This window comes from Eumetopias jubatus, unplaced genomic scaffold (genome assembly GCF_037043125.1).
Source record: "Eumetopias jubatus isolate StellerSeaLion01/CBP00866 unplaced genomic scaffold, mEumJub1_p1.0 scaffold_5, whole genome shotgun sequence".
NCBI lineage: Eukaryota > Metazoa > Chordata > Mammalia > Carnivora > Otariidae > Eumetopias > Eumetopias jubatus.
Window position 1 is genome coordinate 34,413,457 of NW_028274811.1, and position 14,713 is coordinate 34,428,169.

At 46.7% G+C, this 14,713-nt stretch overlaps 1 protein-coding gene across 1 annotated transcript; it reads right to left on the reverse strand.

Annotated features, from left to right (window-relative positions):
• Positions 1-1,250: 1,250 nt before the first annotated feature.
• On the reverse strand, positions 1,251-14,618 carry HDAC3 (histone deacetylase 3). Its single transcript, XM_028092935.2, has 15 exons — positions 14,495-14,618; positions 14,305-14,387; positions 12,819-12,961; positions 9,262-9,343; positions 9,075-9,131; positions 8,898-8,953; positions 8,374-8,507; positions 7,775-7,855; positions 7,328-7,401; positions 7,100-7,164; positions 6,173-6,262; positions 5,980-6,038; positions 5,382-5,461; positions 4,949-5,106; positions 1,251-1,905 (listed from the first exon to the last, which is right to left on the reverse strand). The coding sequence occupies exons 1-15, from the start codon at positions 14,547-14,549 to the stop codon at positions 1,836-1,838; spliced, it is 1,287 nt and encodes a 428-aa protein (XP_027948736.1). The 5' UTR covers positions 14,550-14,618; the 3' UTR covers positions 1,251-1,835.
• Positions 14,619-14,713: the final 95 nt, after the last annotated feature.

Consider the following 14,713-nt stretch of genomic DNA (forward strand, 5'->3'; position numbering starts at 1 on the left):
ATGGTAAAAAATTTAAACCCAGGTTAGTCTGGGAAGTCCTGTTTGACCAAGATTTCCTACTGACATAAACCAAACCTGAGTGAAAAAAGCAGGTGTTCTCCAAGAGTGTTCTTTGATTGACCAGCTTGATTTCTCCCTCAATAATTTCATCCATTCTTCCAGCTACATCTGTTCCTCTTGTGAAAAGTTAGTGGCACCTGGTAGGCCCTCAAAGTATGGACTTACTTATCTTACCCGCAGCTGGAGAAAGATTTCAAATATATGTTCCTGGACGGCAGAGTCAGTGACTCAACATCTCTGAGACCCCGGTGCTCAGTCTGGGGCCTGGGATATTATAGGGACTCTCCAATGCTGGCTGCCTCATAAAGCTGGTTGCGTTCCATTTTCTAATCACCCGACAGAAAGCTGCAAAGAACTGTCCGGCCCACACTTCAAACTCAGTTTGTCCAAAACAGTTAAAAAACTACTTACTTTCTAAGCTAGAGTACTGACAGACAAGACAGGATCAAAACATGGAAGGAGTGATCCATCTATCACTCTTCCTTCTCATACCACTGTCTACATCTTCTATAACATTTATCTCACTCCTTACTGGATTATAGACTGCGTCAGGGAAAGGTTCACATTTGTGGTTACTATAGTATCTACCATCACTCTTCACATACACATTAAGATAATGAGCAACTACTTATGTCGGGCACTGTGCTAAGCACTTGACATGTTTTATCCCAATGTATCTTCACCAACTAGCATCACACCATTTCAAACACCCAGGTTCAAAAACCTGAACTCATCTTCTACTCCCTCTCTTAAGCCAGTAATCTGCCCAGGTTTGTCTAACTGGTAACTAGAATGCTCTATTAACTCCTTAATATGAGTAACACAATCCACGTAGAATGCATACACAGGGCCTAACATAAGTGCTGAATGAATGTTAACTATGATTTTTATTACATACAACATCACCCCCCTTCCTTCTCCTTCATACACAGTCAGCTAGCAAGAATTAAGAATATTCCCAGGAGGGGCGCCTGGGTGGCTCAGTCGTTAAGCGGCTGCCTTCGGCTCAGGTCATGATCGGGATCGAGCCCCGCATCAGGCTCTCTGCTCCGCGGGAAGCCTGCTTCTCCCTCTCCCACTCTCCCTGCTTGTGTTCCCTCTCTCGCTGTGTCTCTCTCTGTCAAATAAATAAATAAAATCTTAAAAAAAAAAAAAAAGAAAAAAGAGAGTATTCCCAGGAAAGCAAAAGGTACAAAAAATACCAACTTGGTTTATTGGATAAAAACAGTGATAAAATGGACACAAAGCCAAAAGTTAGAACAGGACATTTTCACATCCTCCCCGGACTCAAAACCGTACTTCCCATCATCGGGGGTTAAGGTGTTAGGGAGCCAGAGCCCCCCAAAATCCCTCACTCTTCACCTGCACTGGAAACAAGGCCTGTACTAGGAGAACCCAGGAAAGGAGAAAGTCAGAGGCAAAGTCAGCCCTGTCTACACCTTCATCCCTAAAAGTCTCTGGGTTGGAGGGAAGCAGGGAAGGAGTAAGGGGGCCAAAGTGGCTGGGACCGGCCTCTAGGGCCCACTGCCCAAGATGTCCTAGAGGAAGTTATCCTTGCCCCCGTTCAATCCCTAATAAGTACCATTGTCAGGCCTTGGGAAGAAGAGGAAAGGGGATAGTTGGTTCAAAAACCAGATGTGGTCTCCAAACCTTCTTCCAGCATTGGTAAAAGCCCGGAAAGTGACCGTCCAGGCCTTGGAGCGCCACATCTTTTCCCTCCTGCCCAAACAAGAGGTAAAAAGGAATTCCTTGGGACAGAGCAAGCCCAGCTGCTCTTAAATCTCCACGTCGCTTTCCTTGTCATTGTCATGGTCTCCATCATAGAACTCGTTGGGTGCCTCTGGCCTGCAAAGCAACGGAGACAAATCAGGGTCCTATTCTCCAAGTTCTCATTTTCTCCCACACAGCTACCCTCTCTGGAACCACTTTTTAGGCCCCTTTTGTCGAGGAACCACTCCTCTCCTGTTGGAAGATACTGGTTGCTATCCATCCCATCCACTCATGCAGTCAGTAAACATTTATGGAAAGACACTCTGTGCCAGCCACCATCACAAGCCACAGCGATACGGCAGAGAGTAAGCTGGATAAAATTTCTGCCTTTCCTCAAAAAACTTACCGAATAAACAAGACTGACAACAACTAACAAAATAAATAAATAAAGATGGTAATTTCCCATGGTGGCAAGGGCTCTGACAAAATGAAGGGATGTGACCGAGAGTGAAGGGAGGAAAAGGGTAAATTTCAGGCAGAATTATTAGAGACAGCTGTTTTAGGAAGGTAAGACTTCAAGTCTGAGACGGAGCTGGCCAGGCAGAGATCTCAGGAAGCCCATTCTGAGCTGCAAGAAAGCTAAGTACAGAGTTGGAGGGAGTCTGACGTATTCCAGTAAGAGCACAGAGGCCAGGATGGCAGGAAGCGGTGTGCGGGGAGGGGAGTAGTTACAGATGAGACCATGGACATAGGGAAGCACCAGCATGTCTTTTAAAGCCATGGTCAGAGAAAGGAGTTTTGTTCCAAGAGCAATGGAAAGGGAGAGTTGTAAGTGGGGGAGCGAGTGAAGGGATGTGAAAGCAACACAGAGCCCAGTAAGTACTCAATACTGATTTCTTTCTTTTTGGAAAACTCTTCTCTGGGAGAACACAAACAACTGAAAACTGAATTACCTTGCCCACAGCTAATAACGAAGAAAGAAGGGAGAAAGTGATCAAAGAGAAGCTGGGAAACAAAGTCAGGAAAGGTCCTATCTGCCTGGTAAGCAATGTCTCAGTTACCTCTGAGTACCTCAGGTGTGGAGGTGTGGAGTCAGAGACTCAGGTTTGATTCCCAGCCCTGGTATTTAACTAGCCGTAGGACCTCTGGCAAGTTACTTAACCTCTCTGAGCCTTAGATTCCTCCTCTGGTAATTTAAGGTTAACAGCCACCTCTCAGGATTGTCTGATGACAGCAGAATGACGACATGATGATATGTACGTTTTAATATAATGCATTTACTATTGAGTCTGGTTCTTAGCAAACCCACAAAAAGTCATAACTCCTATTATTACTACTCTGCAAGTGATATGCAAGTTGGAGCTATAGGCATCAAAGAACAGGAACTTGGTAGGTGGTCTGACAGTGAGGGAGGGTTCAAGGCAGGAGGAGGCCTGAGCTGCTGCTGGCTATTGAGAGGGCGTGGTACTGTACAGACACCAGGCCCAGATACCAGCCTAGAACCAGAGATGAAAAAGCCAAACTTTGCCAAAAGGAGTAATTGAAAACAGGTTTTTAAAAAAAATCTATTTCTAGGGGCGCTTGGGTGGCTCGGTTGTTAGGCGTCTGCCTTCGGCTCGAGTCATGATCCCAGGGTCCTGGGATCGAGCCCCGCATCGGGTTCCCTGCTCAGCGGGAAGCCTGTTTCTCCCTCTCCCACTCCCCCTGCTTGTGTTACCTCTCTTGCTGTGTATCTCTCTGTCAAATAAATAAATAAAATCTTTAAATAAATAAATAAATAAATAAAAATTTAAAAAATCAATTTCTAGAAGTCAAGCTTCAGAGACCTGAAGAAGTTGACAAGGAGGTGAGATGTTAAAAAGGAATCCTTAGGCCAGATGTTCAGATACCTCCTCAATAAGGAGGTGTTCATGGAGGAGAAGGAATGGACTGGTCCCAAAGGTCCAAGTAGTAAAGCTCAGGTCTAAAGGAGAGATGTGGAAGCTGACCTCTGTATTAATTAATACAGAGAAGCAGAGTCTGGAAGGGTCTGAGAAGGTCATGTGACTCTGCAGCAGAGTCAGCTCAAACCTCTAACACTGCATGGGAGGTGCAAGTGTCCAGGTGTGGTTATCCCTCAGCCATGTACGGATATCTGTTCTCCATTAAGTACATCTGTTTCTCCACTTCTGTGTTCTGTTGTCTTTCCCCTTCATGTTTCAGAAAAGCCTATTCTGGGATTAAAAAAAAAAAAACAACAACACCTCTATCCTAACCTCTTTTTTTCCTAATTCAATGCATCTGTAAATATTTTAGTATGTATCTCAGAAAAATAAAGATTTAAAAAAAATAACCACAATGTAATTATTGTATCTGAAAAAATGAACAGAGGAAAGACATCAAAGGCCTTAGAGGGCAGTATGTGAGCAGTGGCCTGTCTAGCTCTGAACCTGGAAGGAGTAAAATGCCCAAAAGATTATAAACTGTTACAGATTGTTTGGAAGGCAATTTGGCAGCAGATACAAACAATTTTAGTGCACACAGCCTTTCACCTAAGCAGAAACAATTCTGGGAATATGTGCATCTATGGAAGGGGTTTCAGGGCCACATTCTTTGTAATGGTGAAAAAATGGTAAATAATATAAATGCCATCAATGGTACTTGGTTAATATTATACAGCTGATAAAATAATGAAGCAGATCTATATATAATGACATAGAAAAATACAGTGTTAAAAAAAAAAAAGAACCCGTTGTAAATTGTAGAGCAACCTATACAGAATGGTCCAACTTGCATTTAAAAAAAAAAGATGCACAAACTCTAAGAATGAGTGTGTATGTGCATTTGTGTTCCTACGTGCATGCTAATAGTATACTTAAAACCGATTAAAAAAATCTATTTGAAAAGATGTAAATCAAACCATTAATAGTGGTTACTTTGTGGAACTGGTCAGGGATTGTGTGAATGCAAGCTTAACATATTTTGGTGCTGTTTAAAATGTTGACAATAAATATATTGCTTATTTATGGCGCACACACACACACAGAAAGAGTGGGGATTACAAGAGACCAAGGAGTAGGCATACTAAAGCAAGTAAGCCAGGGTCGATTAAGCTAATGCCTTCCAATTTACTTTTTTCCCTCCTCACTTCCCCGACAAGCCTGCTGGAAGCCCCTGCTCTCAAGTCGCTGCCCCAGACCTGCTATAGTTCTCCTCAGGACCCCTCTCCTCTGCATCAGCCTCATCAGTTCTGTCATAGGTCAGGAGGTCTGCGGGCACATCATGAATCTGGACGCTGGGTGCATGGTTCAGCATCTTCAGGTTTTCAAAGATTGTCTGGCGGATCTGGTCCAAATACTGGTTGGGGATTTGGAACAGAGAGCGAGTGATTCCCAGAGCATCCACCCGTCTAGCTGCCTTCCACCCCCACCGTCCTAGTTCTAATTCCCTCACCTGATAACTGGATCCCAACCCGGACTGCCTCTACTTTAACCTGCGCCGCCTCCTAGCTGATAACAGTGATAGTGATAGCTGAGAACTTTTTTCTCTTCTCTGGTTTCTCCAATTTCCCATATCCTGAACCTCTCCTAGGCCCTCCCCACCCTTATGTTCAACTTCTCCAAGCTGCTGACCTGGCGTGAGTTCTGATTCTCGATGCGGGTACTGACATCCGGATGGAGCGTGAAGTCCGGGGCAAAGTACTCAAAGTATTCTAAGCAGGGAAAGGGAAATTCGAAGAGAAGACATGGCTCAGACAGAGACAGGCAGGTCCCAAGACTTCCCAATCTATTTCCTTCCCATCCCAAACCCCTGCATAATAGCTGTCTAATCTTTTCCCTGCTCTGAACTCAGCGATTTAGTCTGCAGAGCTCCTGGAGTGTCAAATTTCCCATCTGTAATAAAAAAAAAAAAATTTTTTTTAATTTCCATCTGCCTTCAAATCAGGCCATTCTGGGGGCGCCTGGGTGGCTCAGTCCGTTGAGCGTCTGCCTTCAGCTCAGGTCATGATCTCAGGGTCCTGGGATCAAGTCCCACATTGGGCTTCCTGCTCAGTGGGGAGTCTGCTTCTCCCTCTTCCTCTGTCCCTCCTCACCCCCCACCTGTGCTCTCTTTCTCTCTCTCTCAAATAAGTAAATAAAATCTTTAAAAAACAAACAAAAAACAAATCAGGCCATTCTGGGGTCTTCTGAGAATGTCTCCTGCTGTGGGGTAGCAGGGAGTGGTCCTTACCACTATAGGGAAGCTCCTCACTAATGGCTTCTTCTACCAGCAGTGATGTTTCATATGTCCTGAAACCAAACAGCAGAGTGGGCTAGGCTGAGCAAGTGGGCTGAAGGGCTCACCTGGCCATCTCTCAGGGAGCCCCCAGCTCACCAACTCACACTGGACAAGGGGGAGGAGGAAAATCAGGGAGCATGCTCACCAGCAGCGGGCAACATTTCGAACAGTATAGCCACCACCACCTAGCACCAGTAGAGGGATATTGAAGCTCTTGACATATTCGACACATTCCCTGTTAAAAGGAACCAGAGGAATGGCTGGAGGAAATAATCAAAAGCCAAAGTATATGTCTCTAGGTATTGCCTAGAAAGGGCACAAGGGAACTAGAAAAGGTAGTGAAATTCACTGAGTTATACTCTTGAGCTATGTGTACTTTATTGTCTATATGTTGTGTCTCAGTAAAAATTGAAACATAAAGGGCATTCCCACCTCTCTCCAGCTCAACACCCACCCTGGCACCTCATCTGCTAATCAACTATTCTCATCAAAGCACCAGCAAGTGCGGTCAGCTCCAGCCTCCACAATATAACTCCAATCACCTACTTCTCATTGGCCACCACCTCCACCTAAGCCCAGGCACCACATCTGCCTCTGGACAACACCAACAGCTTCCTAACTGGCCGTCCCACTCCCACGCCTGTCCCGACGCCCACCCCAAACCTTCCTCCATTCAGCAGACAGAGCAGTCACTTTAAAACATCAATTGGATCATGTCCCTTCCCTGTTTAAAATCTTCCAGCAGTTTCCCATCATATTTGAAATACAATCCAGACTTCTCACCAGGGTCTAATGGCTCTGCATGACCTCACCATGGCCAACTTCTTAGGCCTCACGTCAAACCATCTCCAGCTTGCTCCCCATGTTGTCGGCTCACCACTTTGACTTCATCTCCTCGCTGGCAACACCAGCTCTTCCCTGTCTCAATGCCTCTGCATGGGCCCTTCTCGCTGCTTGGGAGTGACTCTCTCTCTCCTCTTCCTATGGCCCTTTCCCCAACTACCCCCACTCCATGTACTGAGGCCCAAAGCCACTTGAAAACCTAGGGGCAGAGAAGGAGGGCAGGTCTCACCCATGTCCTCGAATGCTGAGGTTGAAGCAGCCCAAACGATCACAGCCCAGGGAGTCAGCTCCACACTGCAAAAAGCAAAACCCCAGGCAGCTGCAGTGAGATAACTGATCAGAACGTCTCAGATGTCCTTCACTTCCGTTCCCCAACAAACGCAGGGGCTATCCCCCTCCCGGATCTCTTCCCCTAAGCCCAGGCAGAGCCCTCTTGAGGAGGCACTGGCAGTATTACCTGGAGCACAATGCACGTGGGTTGGTAGAAGTCCACCACCTGGTTGATAACCGGCTGGAAAAGGTGCTTGTAACCTGGGAGAGGGCCAAAGATGGGCACCTGGCACCCCAAGGGGATGGGGAGACAGGGAACAAAAGAAAAAAGGGGTTGAGAGAGCATGTAGCCCAGGAAAGGGGGCAACCCCAAGAACCAAATCATTGGTTCTGAACAGCTGGATGGGGTCCCAGACCACTTTGAGTGACTGATGAAAGCTAATGACCCTTTCCCCAGAAAAATGCACATACACATGATATGTTGCATACAATTTCCGGGGGGTTCATGGTCCCTCTGAAGGCCATTCTTCCTTAAGGACACCTGGCCCAACAGTAAACAATACCAGGCAGAAGAGGTTAATTCAAGGAGAGGAAGAAGGGGCCTAGTAAGCAGGGAAATGACCTCAATACTTACTCTGGTCATCAATGCCATCCCGCAAGGGCACATTGAGACAGTAGTAGCGGCCACTCTCTGCTCCAACTTCATACATATCACCTATAGGCAAGTGGAGAGTAGGGGTTAGGAGCTATACACAGGGGGCACCCAAATCCAGCTGCTTCAACTTCAATCCATACACTGAGAGCCTCTCACTACATCTATGTACCTCCACCACACATTCCCTAGAGACACTTAGTCTCTTGTGGCTTGCATTCATTCAACAAATAATTTTTGAGGGCCTACTATGAGCCAACCTCTGCACTAGGCATTGGGGATACAGCAATAGACAGAACTAACGAAATGAATGAAATCCCACCAAGCTTATATTCTTGGGCAGTGGGCATGATGAGGGAGACAGTAAACAAAACAAAATTCAAACAGCAGTGAGTGCTCTGAGAGAGGCAAGCACAGTGACATGACAGAGAAACGGGGAAGGAGGGATCACCTTAACTGCGGTGGTCAGGATACACCTCTCTGAGGAGAAGCCACCTGAGCCAAGATCTGAAGGCTGAGCAGGAGGCTATCACAGGAAAGAGCCGAGGATGTGAAGAGGATGATTATCCCTATTCCCATACCTGTGCCAGGAAAGAAGTAGTTTCCATATTTGTGGAAGGAGACTGTCATCACCCGGTCAGTGAGGTAGAAGGCTTCCTGAACTCCATCACCATGGTGGATGTCAATATCAATGTAGAGCACCCGAGGGTGGTACCTGGGATGAGAGCCAAGCCAGGGTCTGAGGTAGAGTGGAACCCCCACAAGAAAACCCCCAACCCACTCCTCCCAAAACAAGGTTTGGAATTATGAAGAGTCTACTTAAGCCCAAGTCACCTGAAACCTAATACCACCAGTTCCCTACAGGCAACCCTGGGACTCCAGCCTGGAGGCAGGGACAGAAGAGGGATGTGCAGAGAAGACTGAAACGTGAGCAGGCAGCAGGGAGTCCGCAGCAGAGCACGGGAGAGGTAGTCTGAGTAAAGCATTAAGAACTGTGGAGAAGCTAGTGTGGGGGTTGGAGGAACGGGTCAGGGCCAGCACAGTGTGAGATACCTCCTCAGCCACGGGTCTCATAAGTCCCTCCATCTCCTCCCAGGCTACTTACTTGAGCAGCTCCAGGATGCCAATCACAATGTCATTGACATAGCAGAAGCCAGAGGCCTATGGTGAGACAGTGGTCTTACAATGACAGTAACAATTCCTCTACCCAGCTGCCCCCTGGTGTCATCCCAACCACCTAGACTAAGGCAGTCATTGTCTCGCCCATCACCTCCTCACTCACCTCAAACTTCTTGGCATGGTGCAGACCACCAGCCCAGTTAATGGCAATATCACAGATCTGAAAAACAAACACCCAACTCACAGTCCTCCTTGCTCACCCCCAAAGCTGGAAGCTCAGGGTCAGGGTTAAGGCCTTGAGTTGGAAGGACCCGCAGGAAAGAGAGAACAGGACTCAGGGCCATGGTCACCTTGTTATTCAGCTGGGTTGCTCCTTGCAGAGATGCGCCTGTGTAACGGGAACAGAACTCAAAGAGCCCGGGAAACACTGGGCTACAAGGAAGAGAAGCGAGTCAGAGTCCTTTACCTCTGTCTAGGCCCCTCCTACACCTCTCCCGACTCCAAACCCCTCCAGCCTCCATTCTTCAGAAAACTTCTCCCAGCCCCTAAGTTATCTGCAAATTTATTCAGCAAATATTCTGGACCATGTACCAAGCCCTGTGTAAGGCAATGGATGGGAAGTAAAAAAGCATTTAACTCTGTCAGGGAGTTTGTATCCTGGTTGCGGAGAAAAGTAGGCAGCTTCTAGGTACTTAATCACACATGCCAAAAAGGAAATAATTTGAAAGGGAACATAAACTTTGTTTCTCTTTAAAGATTCTTTTATGCATATCATATTTTAACACAATGTTCAATAACATTCTTTAAGAGTCACACATTTTTGGGGCGCCTGGGTGGCTCGGTCGTTAAGCATCTGCCCTCGGCTCAGGTCATGATCCCAGGGTCCTGGGATCGAGCCCCACATTGGGCTCTCTGCTCCGCGGGAAGCCTGCTTCTCCCTCTCCCACTGCCCCTGCTTGTGTTCCTGCCCTCGCTCTGTGTTAAATAAATAAAATCTTTAAAAAAACAAACAAACAAAAAAACACCTACAAATGATCATGAGATTGGGTAAGCTGTTTATAGTTTCTGTGCCTAAGTGTCCTCATCTGTGAAAAGGAGGCAGTAAAGAGACCCTGATTCACAGAGATTGATGAGATTAAATGACCTAATGCCTGTGAAGCATTTAAAATAGTACCTGACACAGAGTAGGGATTAAGTATTATAGATTATTAGTAACAGTAGTAGGTTAGGATCATTGCTTTGAAACCCAAAAATAAATACCAGAAAAAATAGCTAAAGGAGCTGAAAGTTGCTGCCTCTGGGGAGAGGGATTTGAGTGGGAGGCATAGATATGGGACCGTTGGTTTTTTTTTTTTCCATTAAAAGCCTTGCAGTATAACTGGGCTTTTTATATTAGATTAATTTCAAAACAATCAGAAATTAATTAAAAGGGAAAATCCCCATTCTCCGCTGAAATACACAGATAAGCATGATTGTAGCTTAAGTCTAACAGCACAACTGATGCAGTGCCAAGGGCCGAGTGGTAGTATTCCCTAACTGCACAGAGCAGTTACAGAGCCCCAGTCGGGGCCTGACGGCGGACTCTGCATTCCCACACCTGTAAAGTGAGCTCAGAAACAACAGTAGCAGCAATAACAAAAAACCAAGAAATCTCCCAAGATAGCATGCAACTAAACACCAAATGACTAGGGCAGTGTGTACAGGACAGACCTCTGCGCCTGGTGTGGTCAAGAAAGATTTAGTGGTGTGAAGCTTGAAGGTGGTGTGAAGGCCAGGAAGGTCTTGGAGAGGTTGAATGAGGAACAAAGGGCATTCCAGGAAGGTATCCTGTGCAAGCAGGGGTTTAGGGATAAGCCTGGAAAGGTGCTCAATGCCAACCTTCTATCTTCCAGCTCAGAGTGCTTCTATTGGTAGGATCTTCAGGGAAACAGTGTAGTGTTTAAAAACCAGGTTTCTAGATCTGAAACCTGCCACTTCCACTGATTAGTTTTGTAACTCAGGTTAGTTACCTAAATCTCCTCAAATTTTGGTTTCCTTATGCCTAAATTAAGGCAAAGGACTATTACATCTCACTGTTGGTGTGAGAATGAAGTGGGTATACCAGCAAACCTCAGAACAGAGTAAGCACGCAATAAATAGTGCCTGTTGTAGGAAACTCTATAGGACCAATAGCTTGGTTTCTTCAAGAAATAAATTCAAGGTAGAGGGGCGCATGGGTGGCTCAGTTAAATGTCTGCCTTCAGCTCAGGTCATGATTCCAGGGTCCGGGAATCGAGCCCCACAATGGGCACCCTGCTCAGCAGGGAGTCTGCTTCTCCCTCTCCTTCTGCCCCTCCCTCCACTTGTGTTCTCTCTCTCACCCGCTCACTCTGTCTCTCAAAATAAATAAATAAAATCTTAAAAAAAAAAAAAAGGAAGAAATTCAAGGTAGAGAAGGAAACACTATAGACTAAAAACCTTAAGAGATGTATCAGCCAAATACAATGTATGGACCTTGTTTACATCCTAAATACATCAACTGCAAAAAAGAAAAAATTAGGACGCAGTTGGAGAAATTTGAATACTGATTGCAAATATGATGATATTAAGGATTACTGTCAAGTTTTTAGGTGTGATAATGACAATGTTGAGTGTGTGCATGTATGTTTTTAAGAGTATCATTTAGAGACACACAATAAAATATTTACAGTTAAAAAATGTGACATCTGAGATTTGCTTTAAAATAACCTGGGATGCGGGGGCACTTGGGTGGCTCAGTCAGTTAAGAGTTGGACTCCTGATTTTGGCTCAGGTCATGATTTCAGGGTCGTGAGATCCAGCTGGCATCAAGTCCTGTGTCTGCCCACGTCCCTATTGGGCTCTGAGCTGGGCATGGAGCCTGCTTAAGATTCTCTCTCTTCCTCTGCCTACCCCCACCCCGCCCCCGCTCACTTGCTCCCCACCTCTCTCCTAAAAAAAAAAAAAAACAACAACACTAATCTGGGATGCAGATGAAGTAAGAATGGCCATTTGCTCTAAGTGTTACAGGTGGTGACAGATATATGGGAATTCACTGTATTATTCTTTCAGAAACATTTGAAATTTTCCTAAAAAAAAGTCTAAAAATAAGTTGAGTAAATGGTAGCTGTTATGATCACTACATTTTCATGAATATATGAGAGAATGTAAGCAAGGATATTGGTTTATCTTTGTTATCTTCCCTTCCCCACAGGGCCTCTGCGTCTTCTTCATATGATAAAGCTCAATGTAAACCTCTCTCAATGTAAATCGCTCTCTTGCTTTTAGAACACTTTGACAATTTCCCTCTACTCTAGGGATAAGAACCCCAAATCAAAATGGGGCTATTTAATTTTTAAAGGCCCTGCCCATCTCTTTAGCCTTGATTCAGATCACTTTCCTTTTCATATTCAGTGAATGACCTTTTTTCTGTTCCTCAAATGAGTGACACACCAACCTCTCGTAAACCCTCAGCATATGTTGTATCTAATTTCCACAACATTCCTGCCCTCACCCCCATCCTCCCAACCACCTTCCACCTAATTATCTCCTACTCTTTCTTCAGATCTCACCTCAATCTCCATTACATCCTCTAGCCTCTACTGACCAGCCCACTCCCAAGATGGGTAATTCTCCTGCATATACACTCACAGCCAGCCACCTACCTCTCCTTCACAGGACTTAGCACAACTGCAATATTAAAATTTGTTGTTATGTATCATTGCATTGCCAGCACTTAGCACAGGGCTTGGCCTAGAGCAAATGACCAATACTTGTTGAATAAACAAATGAGTAAATGATGATTCACTGACAAATAGGACCCCCTTCATATGTTCCCACTGCTGCCACCAGACCTCACGCAAGTGTTCTCCTATATGGCTGGCATTAAACATCCCAGCTCTCCCCTCACCAGTCATCGCCCACGTTGAAGGCATTAAGGCTCTTGGTGAAGCCTTGCATATTGGTGGGGCTGACTCTCTGCAAGAAGTCGATGTAGTCCTCAGAATGAAAGCGGCACATGTCATGCTGGGAGGCCTGGTACGGCTTGAAGACCTCGGGATGGAAACATAAGGTGAACCCAGGCGAGATCAGTCCCATTCATCGGCCTGAGACTGCCCACACTGAACCCAGCCGGGTGGACTGTCCAAATTCACACACATCAGCAGTCCCCTCACCCCTCCAATCCTTGTTATTCTATTAAGCAAAGGTCAGTGAAGAAGAGAGGCTCTGATTAGCCAGGTGGGGTACTATGATCAAGTCTCCGAAAGAACAGTGCACTTGCCTACTCCTTCCCACCTCCAGCCCAACCTTTCCCCACCTTCTCAACCTTGAGCCCTGATCCACCTACCCTGTTCCTTGGATCTCCTCTTTTTTTATTCTATCCATACTCATCTCCTCCCCCTGGCTCTGATTCCATCCTCTCTCTTCTATGAATCCTGAATTTTAGAGTTAAATAATACGGGGTATATGACAACCTTCTAATTAAAACCCCGGGGTGCCAAGGTGCTAAGCCAGAGATTTATTATCTTTTGGGGGGTTCACACACTTCTTTAGAAATTGGGCAAGAACAAAAAGCTTCTCTCCCCAGAAAATGCACACAGGTATGTACCAGCAAACAATTTCAAGGGCTTCAGATTCATGCACTAACCTCACCTCAGTCTTTTCTAAAGCTAATTCACTGTCTGTGCCTCAGCACAGTGGACAACATTCATTCATATTGTTGACTAATTCCCCTTGTGACGCATGAGGGCTGAGCTTAACTGTTATAATCGCCTATCACAACTATAAATTCCAAGTTGGGGATTGTCTATCTCCATGTGCATATCTGGGAGATGGAGGATTGAGTAGCAATTAAGTAGAACCCTGTGGGGGGTATTCTAAATTGATAAGGAAATACCAGGACATCTCCTGCTCTCTTCCACACACACATACACATTTGCACACAGGGCTACACAGTCCTCCCTGGAGCTCTAGCTCCGTGGAGGTGGAGAGAGGTGGCAAAGAAAGGGTGAGAACTGCGGTGGGAACACCCACATCCAGATAAAGTGATCCAGCCCCTCTCTCCTGAAGCCACAGCACTGCCCACATCCTAAGATGCTGGGGAGGAAAACACCTTCTCTCGTCAAACCAGCCCCACTCCACCCTAACCACAGGCCAGAGGTTGGTCTACCTGAGGTCAAAGGGTGGCCGACCTAAGGTGAAAAAGTAACTCCCATTAGGCCGGTGGATCCATCCACCTACATTCTGCATATGGCGGGTGTTCCTGGCTCCTTCCATCCACCCTGCCCCCCACCCCAAGTGTGGGTCGCACTTGGTGCATTCAGGGCAGCCCACCTATCCTAGGACCACACAGCTCGCCCGCACCCTCAATACCCAGCAGCGATGGCGAGACTCACGATCATCTTCTTATAGAGACCGTAGTGAAGGACCAAACTATGGGTCAATGCCAAGCGGTGGGGCTTCATAGGGTGCCCTGCCCCTGGGGGTGGGAGAAGAGAGTTCGTCAGTTCCCGACGCCGGAGTTATAGCCCCCGCCTCGAAACCTCCGCGTCCCGAAGCTCCTCGCGTACAACCTTGCTCCCTCACCGTAGTGGAAGTTGCCCACGTCGGGGTCGTAGAAATAGGCCACGGTCTTGGCCATGGTGCCGGCGGCAGCAGGCCCCGCGCCTCCGCCGCCTGCCCGGCCGCCTGCCCCACCCCCGCTCCTACGTGCTGCGTAAGGACGCAGCCTGCCTCTGCGGAACCGGGAAGTCCAGGCCCCGCCTCCCCGACCGCGCCCCCTGCGGAGTTCCGCCCCTCGCTTGG

Excerpts from the sequence above, each read along its gene's own strand:
- HDAC3 (XM_028092935.2), bottom strand. The coding sequence starts at position 14,549 with ATGGCCAAGACCGTGGCCTATTTCTACGACCCCGACGTGGGCAACTTC. Across the intron at positions 9,132-9,261 it reads CAACCCAGCTGAATAACAAG|ATCTGTGATATTGCCATTAA; the intron begins GTGACCATGGCC and ends TTTGTTTTTCAG. Across the intron at positions 7,856-8,373 it reads CTACTTCTTTCCTGGCACAG|GTGATATGTATGAAGTTGGA; the intron begins GTATGGGAATAG and ends ACTTGCCTATAG.